The sequence below is a fragment of the Centropristis striata genome, chromosome 2 (genome assembly GCF_030273125.1).
Source record: "Centropristis striata isolate RG_2023a ecotype Rhode Island chromosome 2, C.striata_1.0, whole genome shotgun sequence".
In the NCBI taxonomy this organism is placed as follows: Eukaryota; Metazoa; Chordata; class Actinopteri; order Perciformes; family Serranidae; genus Centropristis; species Centropristis striata.
Genome location: NC_081518.1, coordinates 2,222,261 through 2,239,249, shown reverse-complemented (window position 1 = coordinate 2,239,249; position 16,989 = coordinate 2,222,261). Strand labels below are relative to the sequence as shown.

At 34.4% G+C, this 16,989-nt stretch overlaps 1 protein-coding gene across 1 annotated transcript in view; it reads left to right on the top strand.

Annotated features, from left to right (window-relative positions):
- The window catches only part of usp10 (ubiquitin specific peptidase 10), a 48,050-nt gene extending 32,183 nt beyond the window's left edge, over positions 1-15,867 (top strand). Inside the window, 5 exon segments of the mRNA XM_059347309.1 lie at positions 2,331-2,511; positions 5,777-5,942; positions 8,525-8,669; positions 10,704-10,769; positions 12,125-15,867. Of these exon segments, the coding sequence (XP_059203292.1) occupies positions 2,331-2,511; positions 5,777-5,942; positions 8,525-8,669; positions 10,704-10,769; positions 12,125-12,312 (746 nt within the window). The 3' untranslated portion in view covers positions 12,313-15,867.
- The last annotated feature ends 1,122 nt before the right edge of the window (positions 15,868-16,989 follow it).

Genomic DNA, 16,989 nt, shown 5'->3' with positions numbered 1-16,989 from the left:
CACAAAATGATCAAAAAAGACACAAAATTACCAAAAATATATATAAAGATCACCACTAAAAGACACAAAATGACAACTAAAAAGACACAATGATGAAATGAACTCTTAAAACAAGATAAATTAAATATAAAAAGATTTAAAAAAACTTAAGATTTAGAAGTGTAACCTAATTTACCTTGTTTTAAGAGTTACGGTAATTTCTTATTTTAAATGTTTAACATGCTTAATTCTAGATTTAATAATCTTAATTTAAGAAATCTTGTCAAGGTAAATTATCTGTCCATGCAGCAAGATCATTTCCCTCAGATTTACTGTTTTATCTGGTTTTTAGACTAAACACCTTTTCTGCAGTGTGTGGATGTGTAATCAGTGTTGATGGTATATTTAGTCAATTACAGCAATAAATTCCTCCCGGCGTCCTGTATTGACTCAGAAAGCAATCTCCTGCTAGCGGAGCTGTCTTGGCAGAGCCTTAATGTAGCGCTGCATGCGAGCTCCTGAAGCTCAGCCAACTTCTGAAACCCTGAAGAAAGTCTCCTGTAGACCTCTGTCAGAGGGAGGAGTAAAAGTTTTCTGTGTGGTAATGAATGCACCAGATCTCTGGAGGGCTGCAGATGGTGACAGGATCCAACAAAAACTGCCCACACGGACATCACTGCAGCAGAATGATTCAGTTAGTGTTGACATCAGAGGGCAATTAGAGCAAATACACCACAGCTGAGGTGCTGAAAGATCAGCCATCGCCTCTCTGCTGCAGCATTTCTTTGACTTTATACTCACATTGCACATCTGGAAGATTATACCCTATACTATTCTACTAAAGCAGGGGTGTCAAACTCTGGCCCGCAGTGTAATTTTATTTGGCCCGCGAGGCAATACCAAATTATTATATTATTATTGTACTATAAAAGCTGACCCGCCTCTATTATAAGTGGCATTTTCCGCTAATGCTAGATTTATTATTGTTATTTTATTTTTAAATGTATTAATCTGTTGAAAAGGTTTATATTGATATTTAAATCAGAAGGATGCAAATAGAAAAGAGGCATACGATTTTTATTTAATTTTTATTTAATAAATTAATGACATTGATGTGTTTTTTATTTGAAATTTGATTTTGCATGTCAGCACTATTTAGTTATATATTGTATGTTTATAAGCGTTGCTGGTTCCATATTTAATGTTAAAGCAAAACATGTTTGGTATATATAAAGTTTATTTGTTCAATGTTGGCCCGCGATTTTATTCAAGTTTTAAATTTTGGCCCATTGTGTATTTGAGTTTGACACCCCTGGACTAAAGAATCGGAAGTGGTAGCTTTTACCTCAGTTATTGCTAAACGTCACCTCCTTCTTAACTGGAAATCCACAACAGCTCCTTCCGGCACACAATGGGTTAAAGAGGCTATATGTCCTTTTTAAAAGTAGAGAAAATTAGATATTCAAGAAGGGGAAACTTGAGCAAATTCTACAATAACTGGCAACCGTTTATGGACTTTTTTGTGACGATGTCTTTTTTTCTTTTTCTTTTTTTACTTCCTCCTCTTTCCCCTCTCTCTTTTACTATTTATGTATTTTATCTGTTATGTTTATGTGGTCAGTTTAATTATTGTCTGAATTGTCTGAATATCTAAATATTGCATTGTTTATTTGGTTTCTTTTTTTACGTGACCGCTGTTTGTTAAAATTATACAAATTTAAATCTAAGGATGTGTACAACATGTTTAATGTTGACACCAATATGAAACACAAACAAGGCTATAATATAGGGCTGCACAATTAAGCTGCAGGGGGGCCGGAGGCTCGTTAAGAAGAGTAAGAACGAGTCGAAGGTGGCTCAGTCCTCCTGCAGCAGTCTCTCCCAGCTGCAGAGCCGGAGGGGATGTTAACCTCATAGCGTCCAGTCTGCAAATTGCTAACAGGCTAACAACCAAAAACCAAAAAGGTTTTAAAAAAGTAAAAGTAAAAAAAGTTGACAGACGAAAAAGGAAGGATATTTAATATAATTTTAGTTAGTTTTAGTTCGTTTTGTAACCACAAAATACAGTTTCAGTTAGTTACCGTTTTATAAAAACTTTATATTTAAGTTAAAGTTAAGTTAGGTTAAGTTAAGTTAGTTTCAATTCTAGTTTTTGTTTTTCTGTTTCTGTTTTTCTGTTCGTTAACTATAATAACCTTGATCTTCACTGTAGTTTCAGTTGAAGTTCTATTCAGTTTCCTGCAGCTTTTAACCAACACTAGAAGAGTTAATTCCACTTTGACTTCAAGGCCGTTAGAAGTCCTTTGATCATTTCACCTCTAAAGCATTCTTTTTTCTTCCTTTCCCTCCAGAAGCTCCGACCCCCAACGGGCCGGAGTCCCAGCCAGGTGTGGAGGAAGATGTTGCTGATAAAGAGGAAGAGGGCAGCGATGACGAGTGGGAGCAGGTCGGCCCCAGAAACAAGACGTCCATCACTCGCCAGGCCGACTTCGTCCGCACGCCCATCACCGACATCTTCGGAGGACACATCAGGTCGGTGGACGGAGCGCTGGGAGACGTTTCAGAACATTTTTACCTGAAGTGGAAATAATGAGCTCTGTGTAGAGGAAACGCTTTTAATTCCAACTCAGAAATCTCTCTAATACTGGGCTTCCACCAAAAGATTCCCAGACTAAAAGCTGAAAGTCTTTAGTGAATCTAGGAGTTTTACTGGAGTCACGGCGCTCCGTCATCTCCATCGTTCAGTTTAAGGTAGTAATCTGTTTCATATCAGTCTTTAACTAGTCTTGGGTTTGGATCATATCAAACGTGTTTCATATTATCTCAAGTCTCAGTGATGTAACACAATCAACAACGAATGTCTAAAAAAGACACAAAATGACCAAAAATAGATGTAAACATTACTAAAAAAGACACAAAATGACCAAAAATACATGTAAATGTGATCAAAAAGACACAAAATTACCAAAAATAGATGTAAAAATGATCAAAAAAGACATAAAATGACCAAAAATACATGTAAATGTGATCAAAAAGACACAAAATGACCAAAAATAGATGTCAAAATTACTAAAGATCCATTTAGTGAGTTTTTACTATGAGCATGATGGGGAAAAACTGCTGAAAGAATCTAGTCTTGTAAATAGTTTCCTGCTAGATTGACAGTCTGTCTAAAATCTCAGTGTGAGACTAGAAACTCTAAACACTTGTCTTTAGATGGGAGCAGGTGGGACACCAGAGTTTTACACAAGTCTTTTCCAAATGTTTTCAAAGTCTTTTGATGTATAGGGAGCATTAGATGCTGCAGTGAAGATGGATGTCTCATTGCAGTCAGTAGAATTAGTATGCAACAGCTTTCTCCTCCAGGAGAAAAGGTTGATGGATCTGTGAGTCTGCCTTTCATTAAATCCATTTAATTTAAATTTTCAATTTTATTAAGGACTAAAGTTTTGGCCTGATACAAACATCATGAAGCCAACTGTTACTGTACAGTTCTCTGGTTCATCAGATTAGTGCATAAACTAGACTTAAGGAGTAATATTAGAGAATGAGTCCAGAGAATTTAATCTGCAGTGTAAACAATCAAGCATCTTTTAGTTAATCAGCAGCGTCCACGTTACCATGGGAACTGTGACTAAATGACAGCCTCCCTTCCTAGGCGTGGAACACAAAGTTCTTCTTTTATTCATATTGTCTTCTGTGTTGTTGTCACAAGAGGCAGAATAGAAGAAGAAACATTTGCTTTGTGAACATTAAAAATTAAAATGTACTAGTGATAAGTAATTATAATTTTCACCAGGATATGATGATGGTGATGATGAGTTGTTTATATGGGCTGAAATATGAGCCAGCAGAAACTGAATTTGAATTATTTATATTTGAATTTCAATTGCTTAACTTGAATAATTGCATTGAAAATCTGAATTGTAATTTGAAATTTAATTTATAAGTTTGGAACTGAACATTCAGTTCTCACAGTTCAAATTCAGTTCGCAAAATTCAATTTCAATCTTCTGCGACGAACATCCAGGTAGTTGAGGCAGAGCAATAGAGCACAGATACACAGAGCGCCTCTTCGGCCAATCAGCACCTCCGTTTTCTTTCATTCACATCTACAGTTCAGACCGTCATCATGCAAACGTAGCCTTATATATATATATATATATATATATATATATATATATATATATATATATATATATATATATATATATATATATATATATTATTTATATATATAAATAGATATAGAACTTATATATTGCAGTAAAACACAAGGCCACAGTGAGTAAAATGTAAAAAGCACAAAGAACGCCCTGAAACAGCTTGTTGGGGTTCAGAGTGTTAAAACACCAACCTCAGCAGATAATCGTCTCATCTTTATTTGTGCTGTTTTCGCGGTTTCTGACTAAAAGTTTTTGACGTCTGTTGGTTGTGGCGTCACAGCTGCAGCTGCACCACACTCCTTCAGAATAAAAGCCTCTGTGGCTGGATGGTGGTCACCAGTCTCGTCAGCAGGACACTTTGACAAACAGAGTCCTTCACTCACACAGATGGGAAAGAACCTGTGCGGGCGGAGCCGGCCTAAATCATACGTTCTGAGAGGTTCTGGTCTGGCTCGGTCCCGGTCTGCACCGGTCACAGCGGCTCACCGGATTACTTTCTCAGAAATGTCTCCAACCAGAGAGAAATGAAGGCAGGAGTGTATGTTTTCAGAGTGTGGTGTGTTCGCCCACTGAGCTGGCTCCAACACACGGTGAATCACTGAAACAATTTGAAAACGATGTCTCCCAATTAAAGTCTTTACAGGAGAAGCATTGGACCATCAGAATATTAGTGATTTAAGGTTTGTTTCAATCAGTTAATGTTCGGAATAATTAATAATGGTCCGTTTGTTTGATTGTATTAGTGTGGATCATTTCATCTTGAGCCGCTTTAGATGCAATTATATCCATAAATATGTGGTACTTTGCAAATTAGCGATTGTAAAATTTAACATTTTAGGAAAACCTGGTTTACACAGAGCAGAGCAAGTTACGGGAATAATTCATGATTTTGCTATTAACCCATTTAGACCGGAAACACCTGGAAAAACTGCCTGTAAAACCTCTGATTGGCGATTTTAAAATAAAACCCTAAAACCTGAAGTTTTTCTGTAAATTCAACAGAAATGTCAACTCTTCTACTAAATAATAGATTTTTCAGCCTCTGTAGCAGATAGAAATTAAATTCAGTTCTGGAAAAGTCCACATGTATTCTCATTATGTGTCTTTTTGGTCTCTTTTGTTTAGTCATTTTGTGTGTCTTGTGTCTTTTTTTTAGCCATTTTGTGTCTTTTTTGGTCATTTTTTTGTCTTTTTTTAGTCTTTTTGTGCCTTTTTTCAGTCATTTCGTGTCTTTTTACATATTTTTTTTAGTCATTGTGTCTTTTTTAAGTAATTTTGTATCTTTTTGCATATATTTTTTAATCATTTTGTGTCTTTTTTTGGTGATAATTTCAAAGTTCTGGAAAAGTCCCATGATGCATTGCGACACTCTCACATGTATTCTGATGCATTTCATTGGCCAAGAGACCAAAAAATAGGTGGAAAAAACTACAAATACTACAAAGCGACGTATCCTCTTCCGCTTTAATGGTAGAATAACACAACAGCGCCCAACAGGTTTTAATGGTAGAAATGCTGTAATGCTTTCCCGCCTTAAATGGGTTAAATTATATGAAACAATAACCTGATGGTTAACCCTCATTTATCTGGTTTTCTCATGTCTAACCTGATGTTTTGTTGTGTTTTCTCAGATCGGTGGTGTACCAACAGAACTCTAAAGAGTCGGCCACCCTGCAGCCTTTCTTCACCCTGCAGCTGGACATCCAGTCAGAGAAGATCCGGACGGTCCAGGAGGCTCTGGAGACCCTGGTGGCCCGGGAGTCGGTCCAGGGGTACACCTCCAAAACCAAGCAGGAGGTACCAACAAAGTTCACTCTGAGTCTATAGTTTGGGCTGAAATATGTGCCACCAGAAACTGAATTTGAATTATTCATATTTGAATTTGAATCACTTAACTTGAATAATTGCATTAAAAACTGAATTTGAATCACATAATTTGAATTTGTATTGTTCAATTTGAATCATTGCATTGAAAAACTGAATCTGAGTTGTAATTTGAAATTTAATTTATAAGTTTGTAACTGAACATTCAGTTCTCAGAATTCAAATTCAGTTCACGAAAATCAATTTCAATTTTCTACGACATCTGGGTAGTTGAGGCAGAGCAATCGAGCACAGATACACAGAGCGCCTTTTCGGCCAATCAGCACCTCCGTTTTCTTTTGTAACATTTGTTACCACCTGGTTGCCATAGCAACTCTTTGGCCAATCAGCACCTCCGTTTTGTTTTGTAACATTTGTTACCCCTGGTTGCCATAGCAACTCTTCGGCCAATCACCACCTCCGTTTTCTTTTGTAACATTTGTTACCACCGGTTGCCATAGCAACTCTTCGGCCAATCAGCACCTACGTTTTCTTTTGTAACATTTGTTGCCACTTGCCATGAAAAAAGTAGACTGGTTTGACCATGGGCTGGCCGAAGAGTTGCTATGGCAACCAGGCGGCAACAAATGTTACAAAAGAAAACGGAGGTGCTGATTGGCTGAAGAGGCGCTCTGTGTATCTGTGCTCGACTGCTCTGCCTCAACTACCAGGATGTTCTTCGCAGAAAAATGAATTTTAATTTTGCGAAATGAATTTGAATTGTGAGAACTGAATGTTCAGTTCCAAACTGATAAATTAAATTTCAAATTACTATTCAATTTCAGTTTTTCAATGGAATGATTCAAATTGAACAATACAAATTCAAATTATGTGATTCAAATTCGGTTGTCTTTAATTAAATTCATTTAATTTAAATATTCAATTTTATTAAGGACTGAAGTTTTGGCCTGATACAAACATGTCTTATCGTGAAACTAACTGTTACTGTACAATTTTCTGGTTCATCAGATAATTATATAAACCAGACTTAAGGAGTAATATGAGGGAAGGAGTCCAGAGAATCTAGTCTGCAGTGTAAACAATCAAGCATCTTTTAGTTAATCAGCAGCGTCCACGTTACCATGGGAACTGTGTGACTAAATGACAGCCTCCCTTCCTAGGCGTGGAACACAAAGTTCTTCTTTTATTCATATTGTCTTTTGTGTTGTCACAAGAGGCAGAATAGAAGAAGGAACATTTGCTCTGTGAACATTAAAATGTTCTTTTTGTGATGATGATGGTATTTGCTCACAAAATTACACCAACATGGGTTTTCAGAACATTAAAAGAGCAGTTAGAGATTTTTTTCTTTGACCCTTTATTATATATACAGTCTAAAGGCACTGTTTAATATGAATTTATAATCTATTTAAAAATGTTAAGGTATTTTCTGACATTTTTAGAGACACTGAGCAAAATTCATTACAGTAACACATTTTTAAATTAAAAAAAAGTTTTTTTTAAAAACTTTTAGGCACTTAAATATGCTCAAGGGTAGCTGGTATCACTAATATGTATTTTAATAAAATATACACATATTTTAATTCAAACAATTCTATCATTACCGTAACATTTAACCATTTTTTCTCATCAATTTTAATTCAGATTTTGTTCTTTATACATTGTTAAAAACCATTATATTTGATTATATTCTGTTAAATTTAACATTTTTAAACAAATGTATATTTATTTTATGAAGTTTATTAAATATTTATTGCATATAAACCATGACATTTTTATCTGGATGCATTACAGTAATGAATTTGTGAATCAAAAATAGGTTTAAAAATATAAAAATTATTTTAACACAAAACAATCAATTGTGCCTCATTATGGCTATATTGTTAATTCATATAAAAGTGAAATATAATTAGTTTAATAAAGTATTAAATAGTAGTAAATGACCAAAAAAGAGACAAAATTACAAAACAAGATGTAAAAATGACAAAAATATGTAAAAATGACCAAAAAAGATGTAAAAATGACTAAAAAAAGACACAAAATTATAATCTTCAGACATAACTTGGACTGGAATCACCCACATTTAGGGTAATTTTGGCGTACACCTTCACTGATTCTGTGAATTTTCTTTACAAATTTTATAATTATTTGCTCAGACCTCACATCTAGTGAATAAAACACGTGTCTCAGAATGGTTCAGTGAGTTACATGAAGTGGGAACAACATCTGCTCTGCAGCTGTAAATCGGGCATCCTAGTAGCTTTTTGTTTTGTTTTTGTAACAGATAAATCTTTCCTTCTGCTTTGTGTCATTTCAGAGACAGACAGTTAACTTTGGTCTGCTGCCTGGTTCTGCTCTCTTTATACTCTTAAAAGCCCCAAAACAAAATGATTCATTACTTTGAGCAAGCTGCAGAGTTTCCAACAACACTTCACAGCTTGTTTTTTCCTGTTTTGTTTGGAATAATATCTACAATTGTATCTGAACTCTTCACTAGAAATAAACCCATGTGAGTTTTTTAACTTCACCTTTCCTCTCTTCTCTGGTGTTTTTAGATTGAGATCAGCCGGAGAGTGACTCTGGAGGAGCTTCCTCCTGTGTTGGTTCTCCATCTCAAGAGGTTTGTCTTTGAGAAGACTGGAGGCTGCCAGAAGCTGACCAAGAACATCGATTACCCCGTCGACCTGGAAATCAGCAAAGGTACGCAGCCGTTCTCTACCAAGCTCACCAGAACCCCTTAGCTTAGACTGAAAGGTGTAATATGTGCACCAAAATGCAACACAAAATGACCAAAAAGAAGATGTAAAAATGACCAAAAAGGACACAAAATGACAAAAAAGATCTAAAAATGACAAAAAAACAGATGAGAAAAAGACTAAAAAAGACACAAAATGACAAAAAAATGATAAAATAGATAAAAATATAGATGTTAAACTGACAAAAAAGAGACAAAATGACATAAAATAGATGTAAAAATTACAAAAAATGACAAAAAAATAGATGATCAAAAAAGACACAAAACGCCAAAAAAAATAGATGTAAAATGACCAAATAAGACACAAAATGACCAAAAATAGATGTAAAAATTACTAAAAAAGACACATTGAAAAAGATAGATGTAAAAATGACCAAAAATAGATGTGAAAATTATTAAAAAAGACACATAATGACAAAAAATAGATGTAAAATGACCCAAAATGATAAAAATGGATGTAAAAATGACTTAAAAAAGACACAAAATTACCAAAAATACAGTCATGAAAAGTATTATTATAACATTGGTTTCTTCATTATATTAAATATGTAATATTTGTACCACATGAAGAGGAACACGTTTCATTCAGATGAACGTAAACCAGATTCCTCCTTAAAGGACAAAACTATCAAACATTCACGTGTTCCTCACTTTCAGCTGCAGGTGATTAGTTTTAGTTCCATGACTTAAATTAATGTTGAGTGTCTGTTAGATTTATGTTCCAAGATGTTTTCTCCCCCAGAGAAAAAAACAATCTTTGTGATGTTTAAAAAGACAGAGTGGTGTTTCTCTCCTGGAGGAAAAAACAAATGTTGCTCAACTTGTGTGAGTGACTCATAAAATGATGCACATTATCAAATCACGTTTGTTTATGAAGCGCATTTAAAAAACCACCAGGACCAAAGAGCTCAACAACAACAACAGCATAAATTAAACACAAGATGGTAAAAGGAAAAAAAGTACAGTACTAAAAAATAAGTAAAGGAACAGATGGAAAACATTAGACAGAAAAGTAAAAACATAAAAGCTTGAAGACACTCGGAGGCCTGAGAAAACACGGATCTTCAGTTTAGCCATAAAATCGTTTAACGGAGGGAAACGCTTAGTTTAAAACTGAGATCTCTTCCAAAAGCTTTGGGGGCGACTTCTGGAAACACACAGAGTCCTCATACACCTGAGAGATCTGAGGTCTGAGGGCTTTAGGAGCTGTTTGTGTTTGGTGGGTCACATGGGGGTCCTCCCTCTGGAAAAATTTCAATTTTTTCAAAAACTGAATTGAGAAACAATGTTGCAGTGAAGTTTCTAAACCCATAAATGTTTCAACCGTTTGTGCAGAAATATTACAATAGAAAAGAAAATAAAAGAAAAAAGCAAATGACAAAAAATGGATGTAAAAATGATCAATAAAGACACAAAAAAATAAAAAAAATAGATGAAAAAATGACTAAAATTATGTAAATGACCAAAAATAGATGGAAAAATTATCAAGACACAAAATGACCAAAAATAGATGTAGAAATGACCAAGAAAGGCGCGAAATGACAAAAAATAGTTGTAAAAATTATCAAAAAAGACACTAAATGACCAAAAGACACAAAATGACAAAAAAGATTTTAAAAATGACCAAAAATAGATGCAAAAATTACCAAAAAAGACACAAAATGACAAAAAAATAGATGAATAAAAAGACGCAAAATGACAAAAAAGATTTTAAAAATGACCAAAAATAGATGCAAAAATTACCAAAAAAGACACAAAATGACAAAAAAAATAGATGAATAAAAAGACGCAAAATGATAAAAAAATAGATGTAAAAATGATTTTTTTTAAAGGCCTTTGTCCTAATTTTAAGTGATTATTTTTTCTTTTGTTATGATCTTTAACATTGTACTTGGTTCTGTATTTAACTATATATTTTTAAACTGTTGTTCTACTTGTTGCCGGTCTAATGTGATTCTCTAACTCTGGTTTCCTTTCAGATCTTTTGTCTTCTGGAGTTCGGAGCAAAGTCGTGAAAGGCCAAAGAACTTACAGGCTCTTTGCAGGTGAGTTTTCTTCTTTCTGTCCTTCCAGACACTTTGTTGGTTAGAGTCTTTGTTGTTTTTATGAGTTATTGTCACTCTGGGGATTATTAATTCACCGTCATGTGGCCCAAATTAACGAAGCTGCCAGGCCACTTAAAGCTTCAATCTGTCCCGTTCTCCATCAACCTGAATCATCTGGTTTACAGTCAGGAAATACTTTGAGATCATAATCAATTATTAAATGTTATCTGGAAAAAGTTTTCTCAGAAGTCTTTCATCCAGCTGCAGTTAAAGCCGTCTGTAATTAATCACTGTCCCACAGAGATCAATGAGATTATTTATAACTTTATAAGAAGGTTGAAGGATTATGCTTTGGATTTGAATATACTCCTTAAAAAAAGCTTGTTTTTTTTCTCTCTACATAATCTGGTTCTTCTCCTTCACACATGATAACCAAAACATTTTAATTTAATAATTAAATTGAGAGATCCCATCATCATATTTCTTTGTTGTTCTGGAAGAGTTCAGTAATCATGATCTGGATGTACAGTTAAAGTTGATTTAAACAGCCAATAAAATACATTTCATGTACGTTGATTTATTTAGATTTAGATGTGATGATAAATACTTCAAGAGGCTGGATATTTTTGGTTTAGATACCTTGAAAGGGCTTTTAGTCAGAAGTCGGCCGGCAGAATTATACGCCGCATCAGACCAAAAAAAGATGTAAAAATGACAAAAAAAAAGAAATAAAATGACAAAAAAAATGTAAAAAGATGCAAAATACAAAAAATAGGTGAAAATATGACTAAAAAGATGCAAATGACCAAAAAAAGATGTAAAAATTACCAAAAAAGAACACAAAATGACCAAAAATAGATGTAAAATGACTAAAAAAGACGCAAAATGACAAAAAAAATGTATGTAAAAATGACCAAAAGACACAAAATGACAAAAAATAGATGTAAAAACTACCAAAAAAGAACACAAAATTATCTAAATAGACACAAAATGACAAAAAATATATGTAAAAATGACTTAAAAAGGCACAAAATGACAAAAAATATATGTAAAATGACTAAAAAAGACACAAAATGACAAAAGTGATTGATTTAGATTTACATGTGATGATAAACGCTTCAATAGCCTGGATATTTTTTGTTTAGATACCTTGAAAATGCTTAAAATATTGAATTTTACCCTTTAAAAAGCAACCAAATCAACAAGACAAATAATAAAGTAATAAAAGAACAAGTTTTCTAAATGATAGTATCCATTATTTAAGCTGCAACATTGTGATTAAACCTTCAGGCGTTGAAGTAAAAGATGAGTAAAGACTTTTAAATAAATCTTTTCCCTCGTCTCTCTTGTTGTAGTTGTCTATCACCATGGTAACAGTGCGACCGGCGGCCACTACACCACCGACGTCTTCCACATCGGTCTGAACGGCTGGCTGCGCATCGACGACCAGGCGGTGAAGGTGATCAGCCAGTACCAGGTGGTGAAGCAGACGGCCGAGCGCACCGCCTACCTGCTGTACTACCGCCGCGTCGACCTGCTCTAGACACACACACTCACACACACACACACACACACAAACACACAGCCCGACACACACACACACACACATGCAAGAAAACCCGAATATCTCCACGACGAACGCACACAAAGAAACAAACACAAACACAAACATGAAACTAACGAACAGGAACACTGCCCAACTTGTTCTCTTGCAAGATTTTCCTCTTCTTCCCTCCTTTCCTGTCCTCCGCTTTTCCTGAGAACCAGCTTTTCCGACACCTTTTTCCTTGTTTTTTCTTTTTTTTTGGAGGAAGAGAAAAACAAAAGCTGCATTCACAAAGATTCCCTGTGACTGCTAACTACTCTCTCTCTTCTCTCTGCGCACCACTGCTGTTTTTTTTTTTTTGTTTTTGTTCTTCGTTTTTACTTTTTAAAAGCGGCGAGAAGAAAAAGGACTTTGTGGACTAGACAGAGGAGGGGTCGGGGGGTCAAGGGTCAAGGGTCGGGGGGGGGTCACAGAGACTCTGAGCTCGGCTCAGATAGCCGACGGAGGACTCGCTCACAGGAAGAAGAACTCTCTGCCACGCGGCTGCAAGTGTCTGAATTCCCTTTTTTTAAAGGAAATGACGTAGAAAATATCAGTGTTTGCCTTTGAAGTAAAAGGAGAACTGTTGGCCTAAATGATTTGCAGCAGTTTAAAAGCCTATTTGAATTTGCCCTCGTGCATCCAAAAGGCCCAGCACCAGCATTATTATTATTATTATTATTATTATTATTATTATTATTATCACGAGTCTCTCCTTTTTCTTTCCCAACAAGGCCAGATTGTCTTCTTCTTCTTCGCAAAAACACAAACAAACTCCTCCTCTTCCTCCATTTCCTCACTTTTACGATGCTTTTAAATCTTAAAGGTACAACTTTGAGCCATCAACAACCATAGAAGAAGAAGAAGAAGAAGAAGAAGAAACAACAAACTGATGCGTGGTACATTGGAAAAAAAGAAAAAAAAAAACAGCTTCCTTGTTTGAGAGATCCTTGTTCTGGTATCTGGGTTTAGATTTAGAAAAAGACTTATCTACAAAAAAAAAGAATAAAAAATATTAATGCGCTTTAGAATTTAATAACAAATACGCTTCTGTGCACAAAGTATAAACTCGATCGATGATTACGACATGACAGGCAAATGCATATTTTGCAAGAATATTTAGATTAAAATGTAAAAAAAAAAAAAAGGAAAAAGACATTTAAAAAAAAAAATATATAAAATCTAACTGACTGAGAACTCGTTTTTTGGGGTCCTAAAAAAAGGACTAAAAATGCTCGTTTTTAGATTCAGTTATTGCACTGGAGATATGGCAACCAACCAATCAGACAGATTCCACTGCAAGAAACCAACCTGCCCTTTGTTTACTTTGTACATTTCCTTCTCTATCCATTCTTTATTTTTCTTCGTCTCTACTCGTCTAAAGGTTCCGCCTGTGTTTCGGCGGATTATCAGTGTAGTTTTTTGAGCCACACCACCCCTCTTACCCCCCGACTCAGCAGAAAATGGGGGCTGCCTTAGGTTCAACGTGTGATGTTTCTCCACTCAGTGTGCAATCTAACCCTAACCAGGCGCCAACAGCAAGTCTAATGTCTGTTTCAGAGTTAGGGGAATGTACCTGACACCTTGTATTTACTCTTTTGTGGCTCAGCGTTTTTTCCTCCCAGTCGAGGAAATCTGAGTTTTTTTAGGGGGACGTGGGACGACATCTGTGCTAAAAAAAAAAAATCTGCAATCTGCATAAAAACAAACCCTGGACATGTGCACAAAAGGAGATAGTGTTTGCTTTTTGTTGAAAATATTGATTTTTTCTCTTTTTTTTTTTGATCATTCATTGATTGTGATGATTTTTTTTCTGTTTGAGTTACTAAAAAGCTGTTTTTTTTCTGTCATTGATCATTTATTGGATGTCCCCCCCCCCCATTGCTCTCGCAACCCTTCAGATAAAAAAATATGCTTGCATTTGAATTGGTGTTTGAAAAGAAATTACACAGGCTAAAGCACAACAATGAATAAAATTGAACTAGTTCTTTGCTTGATATTTATTCCCTTTTTTCTTTTTCTTTATTTTTTGGCATTTTTTTCTTCTCATATTTTGTTTTCATTCCAACCAACAGTGTCAGAATCTCAGTATTATTATTATTATTATAATAACACTTTAAACAAAATATAATCAGATCAAGTATTTCCACACCATTTTTAGGCATGTTATATTTTGACTTTAGAGCTGCAACTAACGATTATTTTCATTATGGATTAATCTGTTGACTATTTAAACGGTTAATCGGTTAGTTGTTTGGTCAATAAAACGTATAAAAAATAAATATATATAAAAGATGACGTCCTCAAATCTCTTGTTTTGTCAACAAACTAAAGAGATATTCAGTTTATTGTCATAAAGGAACAAAGAAACCAGAAATATTCACATTGAAGAAGCTGAAATCAGAGAATTTGTATTTTAAAAAACTGCTCAAACCAATTATTAGATTATCAAAATAGTTGACGATTAATTTAGTAATCGATTAATCGAATTGTTGCAGCTCTAGTTTGGCTTTTATCCACTAAAGTCTTTTTTTTTTGTCTCACGCGTAGTTTAATTAAATCAAGGTACACAGGTGAGAAGATCCCACATTTTCCTACTTCAGATGTTTAGAAACATGAAACTGTATTTTAATTTTAAGTATTTAACTTAATTTAACAACACGTCCCTTGCCATACTTTGTTGTAAAAATTTGCATAATACAGATGAAGTTTCAGGCTTTTAATTTGAAATTTAGGTCAGATATTTTCCAAAATAAAACATAACTTCACATTAGATATGTGTATGAAATGTAACATAGTCTTAATTTCTTGTAGGTTTCAGAGTGAGAAACCTTCCCAGGAAAAACCAAAGGAAACAACCATAAATTCTCCTTCAGTAAATCTATATTCAGACTTTTATTTTCTCCTTCTGCATTCGACTTCCTGTTTCCATATCGTCCCACAGGAGACGGAGGCGTTCTGGACAGTCGATCTTCATCTTCTGACTCTAAATGTTCAGTTGTGCTGCAGGCTTTGTCGTCATTTCTGCACAAATTGTGACATTTGCATATTTTCTTTCCCCCCTTTTCTCTTGAAGAATGTTTTGGGAGTTGGGACTTTAAAAACGGACACCTTGAGCTTTCTGTTGTACAGTTTTATCTCAGTCTCTCACGGCTGGTCAGGAAATGTGCTGGTGAAATGCTTCAAAAAAATAATGTCTCTCTTTTCAGTATGTGCTCCTAACAACACTATTGTCTGCTGGGAATTGTTGGGATATTATTGAGCTAAAAAGAGAAAAAAAAGAAAAAAAAAAACACAAAAAACAATCTATACTGTCTTTTAATTTTCAGCCTCCAGCGTTCTATTTTGTTAATTGTTCAAATAAAGGATTGTGCAAAAAGCAGTTTGCTAATGAAGTGTAGTCAGAGAAGACTACCTGGCTTTTATTATAATTATACAGTGAAATACTGAACCATCTGCAGCCTGAACAGGCTGAAACACAACAATGTGCACAATAAACCAAAACCAACAAAACCAGTCCTGGTCTACCACACGCTGCTAACCGCTTCTTCTTCCTGCATGGCAACATTTACTATGTGTAGTACAGGGGTGGGCAACATGAGGCCCGGGGGCCACATACGGCCCTCAGGAGAACTACATGCATTTGAGCATGAAATCTTAAAAGTGCAGTGTAAAAATGCACAAAATTACTTCTTGCAATTAATGTTGGTCTGCTGTTCTTGCATTGAAAACAAAGAAATCACAGTAAGTGGTTATTTTTTATTAGCTTTAAACCTTTTGTATTCCTATTTATACTGTTAAACACTGCAAATTATTTGGTTCTTAAGAAAAAACAAACAAAACAGATTTAGAAGTGTTAGATAATTTGTCTTCTTTTAAGAGTTAAGTTCTTATTTTACAAGACACAAATTGACCAAAAAAAGACACAAAATGAACAATAAGACACAATTACCCCAAATATATTTAAAAATTACCAGTAAAAAGACACAAAATGACCAAAAAAGACACAATTACTCAAAATATATTTAAAAATTACCACTAAAAGGCAGAAATTGACCAAAAAAAGACACAAAATGAACAAACAAAGACACAAAATGAACAATAAGACACAATTACCCCAAATATATTTAAAAATTACCAGTAAAAAGACACAAAATGACCAAAAAAGACACAATTACTCAAAATATATTTAAAAATTACCACTAAAAGGCAGAAATTGACCAAAAAAAGACACAAAATGACCAAACAAAGACACAATTACCCAAAATATATTTAAAAATTACCACTAAAAAGACATAAATTGACCAAAAAAAGACAAAATTACCAAAAAAGACACAAAATGACCATTAAAAAGACACAAAATTAACAATAAAAGATGTGAAATGACAAAAAAAGACGAACTGACCAAAGTAGATGTAAAAATGACCACTAAAAAGACACAATGATGAAATTAACTCTTAAAACCAGATAAATTAAAGCTGCCAGCAGTGATGAACTGGCCCGAGCAGAGTGACCTGATGATTATTTGTTTCTTACCAAGATAAAAAAAAAAACTTTAGATTTAGAAGTGTTAGATAATTTATCTTGTTTTAAGAGTTAATTTCTTATTTTAAAAGCGTTCAACATGCTTATTTC